The 12,159-nt window shown below is 59.4% G+C and overlaps 1 protein-coding gene across 6 annotated transcripts in view; it reads left to right on the top strand.

The window, feature by feature from the left end:
* Positions 1–12,159, top strand: part of EPB41L1 (erythrocyte membrane protein band 4.1 like 1) — a 70,886-nt gene that overhangs the window by 27,848 nt on the left and 30,879 nt on the right. For 5 of the 6 annotated variants that reach the window (XM_075058314.1, XM_075058296.1, XM_075058305.1 and 2 more), the window contains exons 2-3: positions 11,026–11,221; positions 11,967–12,131. In XM_075058314.1, the coding sequence (XP_074914415.1) occupies positions 11,045–11,221; positions 11,967–12,131 (342 nt within the window). In that variant the 5' untranslated portion in view covers positions 11,026–11,044. The remainder of the gene's footprint in view (positions 1–11,025; positions 11,222–11,966; positions 12,132–12,159) is intronic. The other variant, XM_075058289.1, reaches the window with a different exon arrangement.

The following is a 12,159-nucleotide window of genomic DNA, read 5'->3' as shown; positions in this document are numbered from 1 at the left end:
GACCTGGCACGTTAGAAGGATGCTGAACCCCGAGATGGGCAAAGGGGCCGTGCTGCGCGTGCTCTTGTTATTTAGTCTTATTTGGTGATGCTCTGGGGTTTCTTGGGGTCCTGATCCTGCTTCAATCTGTTGTTACCAGTGGGGATTTGGTTCATGGCTGCACAGCCACTGGGGTGCCATTGCTCCCCTCTCCTGGACATACGTTCCTCATGGTTGGAGAGGATTGGATGTGAAGAAACCAGAGTGAAGCCTGCGCTCGTGTCTTTAGGCATTCAGAAGGTATGAGCCAGGCATCGCAAAAGCAGGGGAATTGGGTTAAAACCCACAAATATTCTAATAACAGCCCCTCCAGCACTTGCTTCGGCCTGTGTGAACCTCCAAGGTAGGTGCCAAACTCTTTTTTGCTAATGCGAGGACAGAGCTGAACAGGTGGTGACAGGGACAAGTGGTGCAAGTGGGGTGTTTCGGGAAAAGACTGTTTTGCGCATGGACGAGGCATGCTGTGCTGCAGCCCCTGGCCCTCCCCCAAATCCTCCCTCCTGCTCAGGCTGTGCAGGGCAGCAGGGGCAGGCACAGGCGCAGTGTCCCTGCACAGGGTGAGCAGCTGCAGGGTGCCTCTGGGTGCCTGTGATATCTGGAGGTTACAAGTAATGATTAGCCCTTGCTTGGATTTAAAGCACTCTGAGGATTAATGTCATGTTTTCTCCTATGCCTACCCCTCCCTGCCCCTCTCAGAGGGGTGACAGGCCTGAGTTGGCAGCTGGGTGCAGGCTCTGGGCAGGGGAACGGTTGCAGGATGAGGCCCATCCCAAATGCCTACATCCCCCACCAGGGTGGGAGGCAGGGAGAGAGCATTGCCGTGGCTGCTGTGTGACCAAGCCCCGTGTGCCTCAGTTTCCCCTGCCGGCAGCTGGGTGAGCTCCCAGCCTGTGGAGCCTGTGGCAGTGCAGAATGCAAATGGTTGCCTTCTGTGCCGGGTGGGATTGCAAGGATGTGAGGAGACTGTGTCATGGGGTCAGCAGGGCTGGTGGGAGCAAGGAGGGACTCGCCAGCAACCACCACCTTTGCAGGAGCTTGGCTCAGTGGCATGGCTCAGTGCTTGCTTGGAGGGCGGGCACCTCTGGTGTGGGTGGGTGCCCAAGCTTCTCCCTCCCCCAGGAGGGATCTTGGTGTGGTTTTTTTGGTGGGTGAGGAGGTGCAGGATCAGGCCCAGCCCATGAGTCACATCTCCGTGGGACAACTCAGGCATTAGCTGGGTGCTTGCCGTCCCCTGTGGCACTGAAGTAGTTAGGGGTGCTCCTCTGTGGGGTGGTACTGCAGCTGACATCTTTCTGCTGGCCCGAATCCTGTGCTGAAATGCCCATGGAGGTCTCTTGGGCTCTGCTGGGACTCTGCGATCCCCTCACTTTTAAAGGGAAAAATGTGCTACGTGGGTTGGCCTGTGCCACCCTGTGGGATTCGTTTGCCTCTCCTTAGAGTGAAAAGTGGGGGAACTCATCCATGGAGCAACTTCCCCCTGCTTCCAGCAGCATGTGCCATCCTTGGCCGCTGCCAGGGCTTCCTGCCAAGAGGACGGAGCCAGGCTCTTCTCGGTGGTGCCCAGGGACAGGACCAGAGGCCACGGGCACAAACTGGAACGCAGGAGGGTCCTTCTGAACATCAGGAAACACTTTTTCACTGTGAGGGTGGCTGAGTGCTGGCATAGGTTGCCCAGGGAGGTGGTGGAATCTCCATCCATGGAGATACTCAAAAGCGGCCTGGACGTGGTCCTGGGCAGCTGGCTCTGGGTGGCCCTGATGGAGCAGGGGGTTGAGCAAGGTGACCTCCGGAGGTGCCTCCAACCTCAACCAGCCTGTGATTCTGTGATTCAGTCCTCGAGCACAGCATGGTGGCCTCTAGAGGGGCAACGTGCAAGGGGTTCAGAAGAGCACAGTGGAGTCCTCGATGGGGTGAAGTGCAGGCACCCATGCCACAGGGACCAAGATGCCAGCAGGACCCTGTTTGAAACTCGTTGCTGTTCAGGTCTCCCCAATGCCTTGTGCACCCTGTGGATCTCACTGGTGGTAGATTTTGGAGCCAGGGAGAAGAGCATTTCCACAGCAATCTCCATCCCTATTAGTGGGTAGCGGGCGCACCGAGTCCCTTCCAGCCTGGCACCCTGGGACCCGAGCGCCTCTGGCTGGGTGCATCATTGCTTCTTGCCAGGGATGGAGGGAAGATCTTTTCTGCTCTTGTTTTCCCTAGGCTACCTTATGGAGACAGCACAGGGATGTTTCCTGGGGTTCAGCGCTGATCAGAGAGGGGGGATGATGTCTCATGGTCATTGCCCCCAGGCTGGCTTGACCCGGGGCAAGCAGGCACAGGACAGCCGCAGCTCCTGCTGCCTCCCTCCTGCTTCAGGCAGCACTCCCCAGGGGCGAGGAGTTTGGCTGAGTGGGGAGGTTGTGCACAACATGATAAATTAGGTCTTTCCTATCACGTGTCCCATCTGTCTCCCTTTCCCCCTCCTTTTCCTGTCTGTGTTTCATCTCCTCTCTTGGCTCTGGGCTGACTCTTCTCTCCACTTTCTGTGTCTCCTCCTCCTTGTTCGTGCGGCTACTCAGGATAAGGAGTTTTTACAGTTGTGGGTGCTTGGAGATTGGTGATGCCAGCCCTGACCACAGTGGGAGGGGTGCAGAGCAGCCAAGAACTGGTGGCTGCAGCCCCCTGGGGTGAGGGTGAGGTGGGGGTTCATGGCTGGAAATGCCATTGAGGATGCTGAGGCTGCTCAGGCTGAGACCCCCTTATGCACGGGGCTGCCTGAGTGTTGCTGCCATGGGAGCTGTGGGGGCCCGTGCCTGCAATGCCACCCCACCGGGAGCCAGGGAAGTGGTAAGCCCGATTGGTCCCCAGCCTGGCTAACTTGAGGGGATTGCGCTGCCAAGGTCAGTGTGTCGGGTTAGGGTGCAAACAGACTGGGCAAGGATTTCGGAAGAGGGGGGCTTGCTGGGAAGCATGGGATGACTGGTCCTCCCTTGCCACAGGCTTCTGTGTTTAGCTCAAGCGAGACTCCCCCTACCCCGGGCTGTCCTGTTCCAGCGGCTCAGGAGTCCCTGTGTGAGGCCGGGCTTGCCATCTGCCAGCATGGCACGTGCCAGCCTGCCTGAGTGGTGCCTGGCTCGGCAGGGGGCTCATGGGGAGAGGTGTCAGGGCTGCAACCTGGTCCCTGCCCTGCTGGTTCCCCCAGGGCTGATGTTCATGGATGGAGGGGATGGTCCATGAGCATCCCAACCCATTTGGAGAACTCATACTGGTGAGCGACTGGGCAGTTAGGGCTGAGCAGGGTTTTCTCACTCTGCATCCAGCACAGTCAGGCTCTGCATGGCTGGACCACGCAGGTGGGTTCCTGCACCCCGCTAACAGGAGCCTGCTGGGGGTCTGCCAGCAAGTCCCAGACTTTGCCTGGCTTGTGCATGTGTCCAAACCTGTGGGTGCTACCTGAGCACTGCTTCTCCCAGCAGGCTGCCTACACCTGGTAAATTTTACCTGTTCCCTGTCTGCAGGCTGCCTGCCCAGCCACAGCCAGCCCTGCCGGCCCACCCCTGGGCTGCCACTGCCCGCTGCTGCAGCACCCACCGCCATCCTGCAGCTGCTCTGGCACTGCCCCTGTCTGTGCTCTGGGGTTTCCCACTGCTCACTGAAGGCAGGATCCGTCCCTCTGCTGCGGCGGTGTCAGCACTGTGCTTTACAGGCTCTTCGTGCTGTTGCATTACGGGGGTACAAGGCACCTCTGTGGTGCGGTACCTAGCCCTGGTGTTTGCTCTGTGGCGTTGTCCCTCCCGGGGGACAAGGTGGGGCACAAGGAGCCACGTGCCCTGCAGGCAGGGATGTGCTGCATGTCACGCTCTGCACTTCACTGTGGACAGGGGCGATGAAGGAGCTTCTGTTCAGCTCTCGCTGCTGGTACATCTCCAAGCTGACTAGTGCAAGTGGGGTGCTTGGGTATGTGTTTTGGAGGCAGTGCAGGTGTTTGCTGCCTTAGGACCTATGTAAGAGATGGGGCTGGTGATGCAGGAAAGTGCCAGATTAACTTGGGATGAAGATGTATGGTGGGTCCAGCTCCTTGCTGAGCAGCCAGTGCAGGAGCTGAGCTCTCTGCACGGTGAAGGATCCTGGCAGGATCGCAGCCTGCGCCAGCTCTCTGGTCCCTGGCCCGGGATGAGTCAGGTGTTTGCAGGCAAGCGGGGCGGATGGGGCTGGCACCAGCATCTACGTGGGACCCTCCTGCCACACCGAGGGGCTGTGGTGTGGGCACAGAGCTCCTGGTGAGGCAGGAGTCCGACGGTGGGATGGGAAGGCAGCCCAGCTGCCAGCTCGGCTGCGGCTGCGGTACACATCAATCACTGCGCGGGGGTGTTGGGGTTGGGGAAGAGGCGGCTCTGCAGAAAGCGCTGCCTCGGACGCGGTGGCAGCCTGGCAGTGACGAGCTGTGCTGGAAGCATGGGGAGCTGGCAGCAAGGTAGGGCTGGCCCTGCTGTGGAGAAGGCAACTACACGGGATGCTCTGCGGTGCTGCTGGCTGCCTGTGGGACACTCTGGGCTTTAGCCGGCAGCGGGTGCCCAGCGTGGGGAGCGCTAGCCTGGGTGGGATGCACGTCCTGGAGCCTGGGTTGGGGGGACAGAGCACTTTTCCAGCTAGGGAACGGTTTGGGGAATTGCAGATCTCTGCCCCTGCCAGTCCTGCATGAGGAGGAGTGGTGTGCAGTCTCCTGGAGCTGGGGGTACCCTGCATTTCTGACCCCCCCCCCTCCCTTCACCATAAACAGGGCAGCTCATATGATTTTTTGGCCTTGCTGCAGAGCAGCCCAGGAGAACTCTCTGGGCTGCCCACTGCACTGCAGAACAGTTTGGGGATTTGCATGTGCCCCACTGCCAGGGGGTGAGGGCTGGGTGACAGTGGGGCTCAGGGGTGCTGCATGTTGCCAGGGCTTTGGGAACTGCATTCCTTGTTCACTTTATGTGTTCCTGGAAGATACCCAGGACTCCTTGCTGGGGCTCCTCTCATGTTTCCAGGATGGCTGCAAGGCCCTGCCTATGCTGCCTGTGCTCTCATCCTGCCTGTCCCCTGCCTGCTCGGCCTCTGCCCCACAGCAGGGGTGCTGGGTACTGCAGCCCTGGTGAGCTCCTCTGTTGTTCCTGGGGGCTGGCAAGTACTTGGACCCCCTGCCCGGTGTCACGCAGCCACTACCACCCCCACAGGGTGCTCCCTGTGCCCAGCTTGCTCCTCATGTCCAGCTGCCTCTGTGGCAGCCATCTGTCCTGCAGCAGCTGTCTGTCCTGCAGCATGGCAGTGGGCTTTGCTGCCAGGATCAGCCCCACCGGGCCCTCAGCAGCTGCCAAATGCAGCTGCAAGGGAGGAGCGTGCTTGGTTGTTACCCAGCTCTGTGCACCCCTGTTGTGCTGGAGCCCGTGGAGACCTGTTCAGGCACTCAGCATGGGGCTTTGCACAGAGACTCATGCCTGCCCATGTCCGTGATGCTTCAGAAGTAACGCATCATGGACGGACGGTGTCCTCAGCAGGGAGCGAGGAGGGGAGAGCAGGGCCCAGGAGCAAAGGGGGATGCTCAGCCTTGAAAACCAGCCTAGCAGCAGGGAGTGAATGGGCAGGGGGAAGAGGAAAGCAGGCTTGAGTGAAAGCCTGTTTGGAGGTGGCAGGGAAGGAAAGGCTCTGGGAGGGTAGCACTGCGGAGGCTGGAGCCGGGATATGCTAGGGAAGTGCGGGGGCAGAGCGTCTGGGAAAGCTGTGAATCCACACTCCAGCTTGAAGGGGGGGGAGAGGAGAGGAAAACACCAAGGGAAGGAGGAGCAGGCAGGGAGATGATGGGAGGAGATTACAGGCATGACAAGCAGCTCTACCTCTGATCCTACTAAGGCTTTCTTTGCAGTTGCGGTTCCCATGTGCCTGTTTCAGTAGCCTGGAGCTCCAACTGGCTCCAGCCATTTCACCTGATGTCTGCCCTCAGGAGCATATCCACCAGCCCATTCTGGGGGATGCTGCAGCAGAAGCAAGCCAGCCCTTGCTGAGAACCAGGGTTGTGCTTGGCATGTGGCACCAGGGACCATGGGTGCAGAGGAGTCCTTCAGGCAGTACCCTGCACAGAGCAAGGGTCTGGGGAGATGGCGCCCGCTGTCTCCTGCCTCTGCCAGCTGCTGCCCAGGCAGCTGCCATCCTCAGCACGGGAGCTGCTCTGGCCCTGCCTTTGCTCCTGAGGGAACATGCATGAGCAAGGCTAGGTGCTGGGAACGGCTGGGACTGCCCGGGGAGCCTGCCTGCTCTGCAGGATTGGGTCCTGCTCCTGCTGTGGGTAATATTTAGAAACAAATCATTTGGGACAGCATTTTGAATGGTCTCAATCAAGTTTGCTGCAGTTGTGGTCTAAACTTCTTCTAAAGGTTTATGATGGCAAATATGTCCGTTAAATTGTCCCTTTGGCAGCATGCTGGGACCCATGTCCTTTCTTGACCTGTGGCCCCCCACATCGGGGTCTCCTGGGGGGCTGTCCTGTGACGTGGGGCAGCAGGAGGTGAGTTTTGCATCCAGAAAGTGCTGTGTGATGGCAAGCACTCTCCACGACCGGCTTCTCACTGTCTGAAAGTGTGCTTTCTGCTTTTAAATCAGGGGTAGTTCCTGCTTAAGGCACAGAGATGCTCCCATAATAAACATCATCTGCTTGTGAAGCACTTGAGCTCTCTAGGAAAGTCCACGGGGAAGAAATCTAGCTCCCCAGGGGGTAGAAGGGGCTGGGACAGGTCACACTGGCTGCCTCACCGTGAGTGCTGCTCAGGTCCCTACGGCGTCCTGCAGGTGCCCCCAGGGTGCTGAGCACCCCCAACCTGGCAGAGGGGACGGTCGGGGTGCTGGCAGTTATGCCGGCCTCAGTGTCCTTCTCCCATGGCTGGGCCTGCAGCAGCCCTGGGTGCAGGTGACCAGGCTGCAGGGGGGGTGGCAGCATCCCACTGCTGGCCTGAGCCCCGGGGCTGGGTGCTGGCGTCCCCAGGGGCTTGGTGCCGCCAGGCTGAGGCTGACACTGACCCTTGGTGCCCAGCCAGCCCTGAGCCTCGCCTGGTCCCCCTGCCTGCGCTGCTGCAGGCAGCGTTGGGGTGAGCGGTAGTGCTGCAGGCAGCCCTGGCTCCATGCTCCCAGCCTTTCTGCTCTGCTCCACCGTGGGCAGGCAGAGGGTGGGCAGGGAACCCCAGGCAGCAGCACTGCCCACACGGACACGTCACCAATGCCCCACCGGCTCCTGAATGCAGCCATTGTGGCTGTGCCCAGGAGCATGGCGGTGCCAGCATGGCCCCCCCGCACCTGCGCTGCCTGTGCCGGGACTGTGCACATCTGTGGGGCTCAGCCGCAGTGGTGCTGTGCCCCCAGGGTCGCTGCCTTCCCTGCCAGCCCCCTCTCCCTCACGGCATCTGCTGGACCCTTTTACCCCGGCAATGAGTTTGCAGCCCTGTGTGGGTGACCAGAGCCTTCCCAGCGTGGCTGCGAGCCGAGAGACTGAGGGGCTTCCTGCTCCTCCCCAAGCCTGTCCTGCCCTGGGAGCGTGGAGGAGCTCCTTCCTCCCTCCTCTGTGTTCCGCGCTGCTGGGGCAGGAGCAATGCCACAGGGATGGGGTCAGTGGGCCCTTGCCAGGACGGGGCCGGTTGGTGCTCGTGTTTCTTCTGAGCCTGTGCTGAGCCTCGTCTCCCTGCTGAGGCGTGGGGAGAGGTGCTGCTGGGGAGCCCGTTGGCACCTGCAGCAGGTGGGGCAGGAGGGAGAGCGTGTGGCTTGGACCAGGGAAAGGGGGCCGTGGCCAGGATCCCAAAGCAGGGTGGTAGGAGAAGCCAGGCCACGGTGGGAGCAGGGAGATGGTCCCTGGGGGCTTGCCAGACCCCTTTGCCGGAGCTCTGCTACTCCGGCACTCCTGTGTCGTGCTCTCACCTGCTTCAGCTGAAAGTTAGGGTCCCTGGATCAGGTTCCTTGCCCAACGTCAGAAGGTTTGAACTGGAGCTTAATATGCAAAAGTAGGGCTGGCTGGGAGAGGTGGGATGAATTCCCAGCCTGCCACCCTTAAACAACCCCCATCACTTCCGCAGGGATCAGTGCTTCCCAGTGCAGGGAAGTAGTTTGGAAGAAAGTTTAGAAACCTTGAGTGAAAAACTCGGCATGTTTTTTGGCCCAAAGTGATGGTTGTCATTTTAGAGATTTCACATAAATTAAAAAATTCATACGCTGAGATCCAAATGGAAGTGGTTGGGAATGGTCCACACAGGGATTGGAGCTGGGAGCGTGCAACTGCTTGAATTTGCAGTGGAAAAACAGCAGCCCTGTTTCCTCTGTGAAAAAAATAAACCACTGGTGACCTTTGAAATCTTCTTGTGCCCTTGGCTGAGCACTGGGGTCTGTTAGGAGAAGCTGAGCTGATGTTTCTTAGGGGCCAGTGGCAGGTTGTCCTGCCTGTTCTGGCCAGGAGAGCTTGGCCCTGGGGCAGGGGGGTGAAATTCTGGCTCTTTTGGTCTGAACCAAGTCCTTCTGCGGTGACCACACAGCACTTGCTTGGCCAGCAGCAGTGTCACTGCCCTACGGGAGGCACAGGCTGACTCACTCTGTCTTCTCTGTCCATACCTTCCCTTGCCTCCTCTCTGTCCTCTCCCACTCCTGGGAGCCAGTTTTAGCAGTTTTTCTGGGTAAGGTTTCACATTTCCCCGTTGTGCTGAGGACATCTGAAAGGCAGAGACATGAGCTATGGTGTGAGATGTGTTTTCTTTGTAAAAGGAAGTCAGCAAGTTTGCGGACGACACCAAGCTGAGGGCGCATTTGATTCACCAGGGGGACGGGATGCCATCCAGAGGGACTTGGCGGGCTGGAGAAGTGGGCCTGTGTGAAGCTCATGAAGCTCAACAAGGGTGCACATGCAAGGTCCTGCACCTGGGTTGGGGCAGTCCCCAATACCAGCACAGACTGGGGGCTGGATAGGTTGAGAGCAGCCCTGTGGAGAAGGACTTGGGGGTACTGGTGGGTGGCAGATTGGACATGAGCAGGCAATGTGCACTCGCAGCTCAGAAAGCCAACTGTATCCTGGGTGGCATCACAGGCAGCATGGCCAGCAGGTCGAGGGAGGGGATTCTGCCCCTCTGCTCCACTCTGGTGAGATCTCCTGGAGTACTCTGTCCAGCTCTGGGGTCCCCAGCATAAGAAAGACACAGACCTGCTTGAGCGGGTCTAGAGGAGGCCATGGAAATGGTCAGAGGGATGGAACACCTCTGCTATGGAGAGAGGCTGAGAGGGCTGGGGTTGTTCAGCCTGGAGAAGAAAAGGCTCTGGGAAGACCTTACTGCGGCCTTTCATTGTATAAAGGGGGCGTAAAGAAAGACAGAGAAAAACTTTTTAGCAGGACCTGTAGTGACAAGACAAGGGGAAACAGTTTTAAACTGAAAGAGGGTAGGATTAGACTGGACGTAAGGAAGAAATATTTTACGATGAGAGTGGCAAGACACTGGACCAGGTTACCTGGAGAAGCTGTGGATGCCCCATCCCTGGAAGTGTTCTAAGTCAGGTTGGATGGGGCTTTGAGCAACCTGGTCTAGTGGAAAGTGTCACTGCCCATGTCCGGGGCATTGGACTAGATGGTTTTTGAAGGTCCCTTCCAATCTAAACCATTCTGTGATTCTAAAAGTGCTCTTTCCCTGCCTGCCTTAGGTCATGGTCCTGACTGGGCTCTTGCTCTCCCATACCTGCTAGAACAGCATTTAGGTAGTTGGGACTTACAGGAGGTGATGGTGGTGGGATGTCATGTCACCAAGCAACTCCTCCAGCCCCAGGGTGGCCGGGTCCATGGCCTGGAGTTGTGCTGGGACCTCATCCTTGCATTAGTGCTGCTAGGGCTGGGGCAAAGCCTGGGGTTTGGCAGCTCAGGGAGAAGCTGGCTCCCTCCCCGTGCCACGTGGGCTATCATTCCAGAAACAGATATCAGAAATATCCCATATGGGCTTCCACACTCCAAAAAAGTGCAGTTTTTCTGGTGCTGCAGGCATTACTTGGGGCTGCTCGTGTGGCTGCTTTGTGGGCAAGGTAGGTGATGTGACCGTGTGGGCAGATGCTGTTGACTGAGCCAGCTCATCCAGCCACAGCCACAGCCCTCAGGCACTCTGGTGGTGGCAAACCCAGCTGGTCCTGCACGGCTGGATGCAGCCTGGGGAGCCCAGCAATGGGGAGCTGGTGGGGCCTGAGCAGCCCAAGTGGTGGATTGGTGATGGTCACAAAGGGTGTTCGGTGACCTGTGCATGTATGGGCTGTCCCAGGAGCTCTCACCAGCCCCACGTTGCATTTGCATAAAAGTTTCAAAACCAAAAAGGTTTCAAAAACATGTTTCTGAGCTCCCCAGCACGGAAAGTGCCTTCCCCTCCCCTGTCTGGCCCTGGGTTTGTTTTTGCGTCTTGTACAGGACAGGCAGCTGGAGCTGGAGGCAGGTTTTGTCCTGACTGCTGCGCAGGGTCCGGCCACGCTGGCCGTGGGAACCCAGCATGCTGCTGCTGCTGGGAAGTCCAGAGGGCAAAAAACCAGCCATCCCAGATGCAATATGTGGAGTTGTCCATGTTTGCATTTTCCTGTGTCAGTGCAGCCTTTAATCTGACTCACAGCCTGTTTTTTCCTCCCGGAATAAACCCTTCCACTCATAAAAAATACTAGTGAAGGTACCAAAGGCCCCAGGGCTGGGGTGAGCAGGGGCTTATGGCCAGCCCCACACTGCTGTGAGTGCGGTGGGTCGCTGCCAGGAGTGTCGTTCCCCACACCGCTGGACCTTTGCAAAGCCACCTCCTGGTGCAGACAGGGAGCCGGGTGTCTGGCAGCAGATCTGTGCGTGCAGGCAGCAGGGCAGAGGTGGGAAGGTCCCACACCTGCACACGTGGTCGGGGCATCCCGGGCTGCCGGCTGCCTGGCCAGCATCCTCCATCCCTGTGCGCCCCGGTGACACCTCCTGTCTCTCCTTGTGGGTGGTGGTGGCAGAGCAGGGTGACCAGCGGCCATGACGACAGAGACGGGCCCCGGTTCGGAGGTGAAGAACGCGCAGGAGGAGGCTCCACAGCAGCAGCTGGAGGCGGCTGCGCAGGGCCCCACCGCCGCAGCCACCAACCCCGCCGGCCGGGACGCTGAGGTCAATGAGAAGCCCGGGGCACAGTCCGATGCCCGAAATACAGAGCCGGTGAGTGGATGACGGCCAGGTGCCATGAGATGCAGCAGAGGGGAAGGCATAGCAGGGGAAGGGGACGTGCCGCTGCTCTCTGCTGCCCATCGCCATGCCCTTGCTGCAGCGCGGGGGCTGCAGGGAGCCCGGTGAGGCGGACGCCTTCCCCTGTGCTGTCGGCCCCGGGTGAACATCCCGGAGAGAAGCCCCCTACAACCAGGGCAGTGGATGGGCTCTGCCGGCTGCCTCCCAGCTGCCTGCACAGGTCCTTGCGGGCAGGACAGGCAGAATGAGCAGTATGGCAGCCCAAAGTGCTGACTGTACTGGAAATGGCACTGCCGTGGCTGCCAACCGGGGCGGGGGGAGGAAGTGGGTGGCCCCGTGTCCCAGGACTGAGCTGCCCCTGGCAGGGCTGGAGCAGCAGCTGCACCCAAATGTCAGCCGGGGAGCTGTGCTGCTCCCAGCAGGCTCGGTGCTGCCCTGGCCCTGCCTGCTGTGCCAGGCAGTTGGGCAGGGAGGTTTCGGGTGCTGAAGTGACCCCAGGCTCATGGGCATCCATTTTCCAGGGGCCCTGGTTGTGCCAGCGGCGTGGGGTAGGGGAACTGGGCTTGGTTAGGGACTCCCAAGAGGTCATCAGTCTCCTCTCCATCTGCTGCCCTCTTCTGCCTGCTCCCTCTTCTTCTGCTGGGAGGGCTTTCCCCATCCCTCTGTCTGACCATCCTGGTAGTGGTGCCGGGTAACCCTGTGTGTTTCCCTGCTCCAGGGCACAGAGATGGAGGAGAAGGACTACAGCGAGACAGACGGGCTCTCTGACAAAACAACCCCCAGCAAGACCCAGAAGTCACCCCAGAAAACCACCAAGAAAGTGAAGAGTGCCCTCTGCAGAGTGACCCTGCTCGATGCCTCTGAGTACGAATGCGAGGTGGAGGTGAGTCCAGCTTCAAGGGGCTGCGCTG

The sequence above is a fragment of the Buteo buteo genome, chromosome 2 (genome assembly GCF_964188355.1).
Source record: "Buteo buteo chromosome 2, bButBut1.hap1.1, whole genome shotgun sequence".
NCBI lineage: Eukaryota > Metazoa > Chordata > Aves > Accipitriformes > Accipitridae > Buteo > Buteo buteo.
The sequence above is the reverse complement of the archived record's forward strand: the minus strand, read 5'-3'. Positions and strand labels throughout refer to the sequence as shown.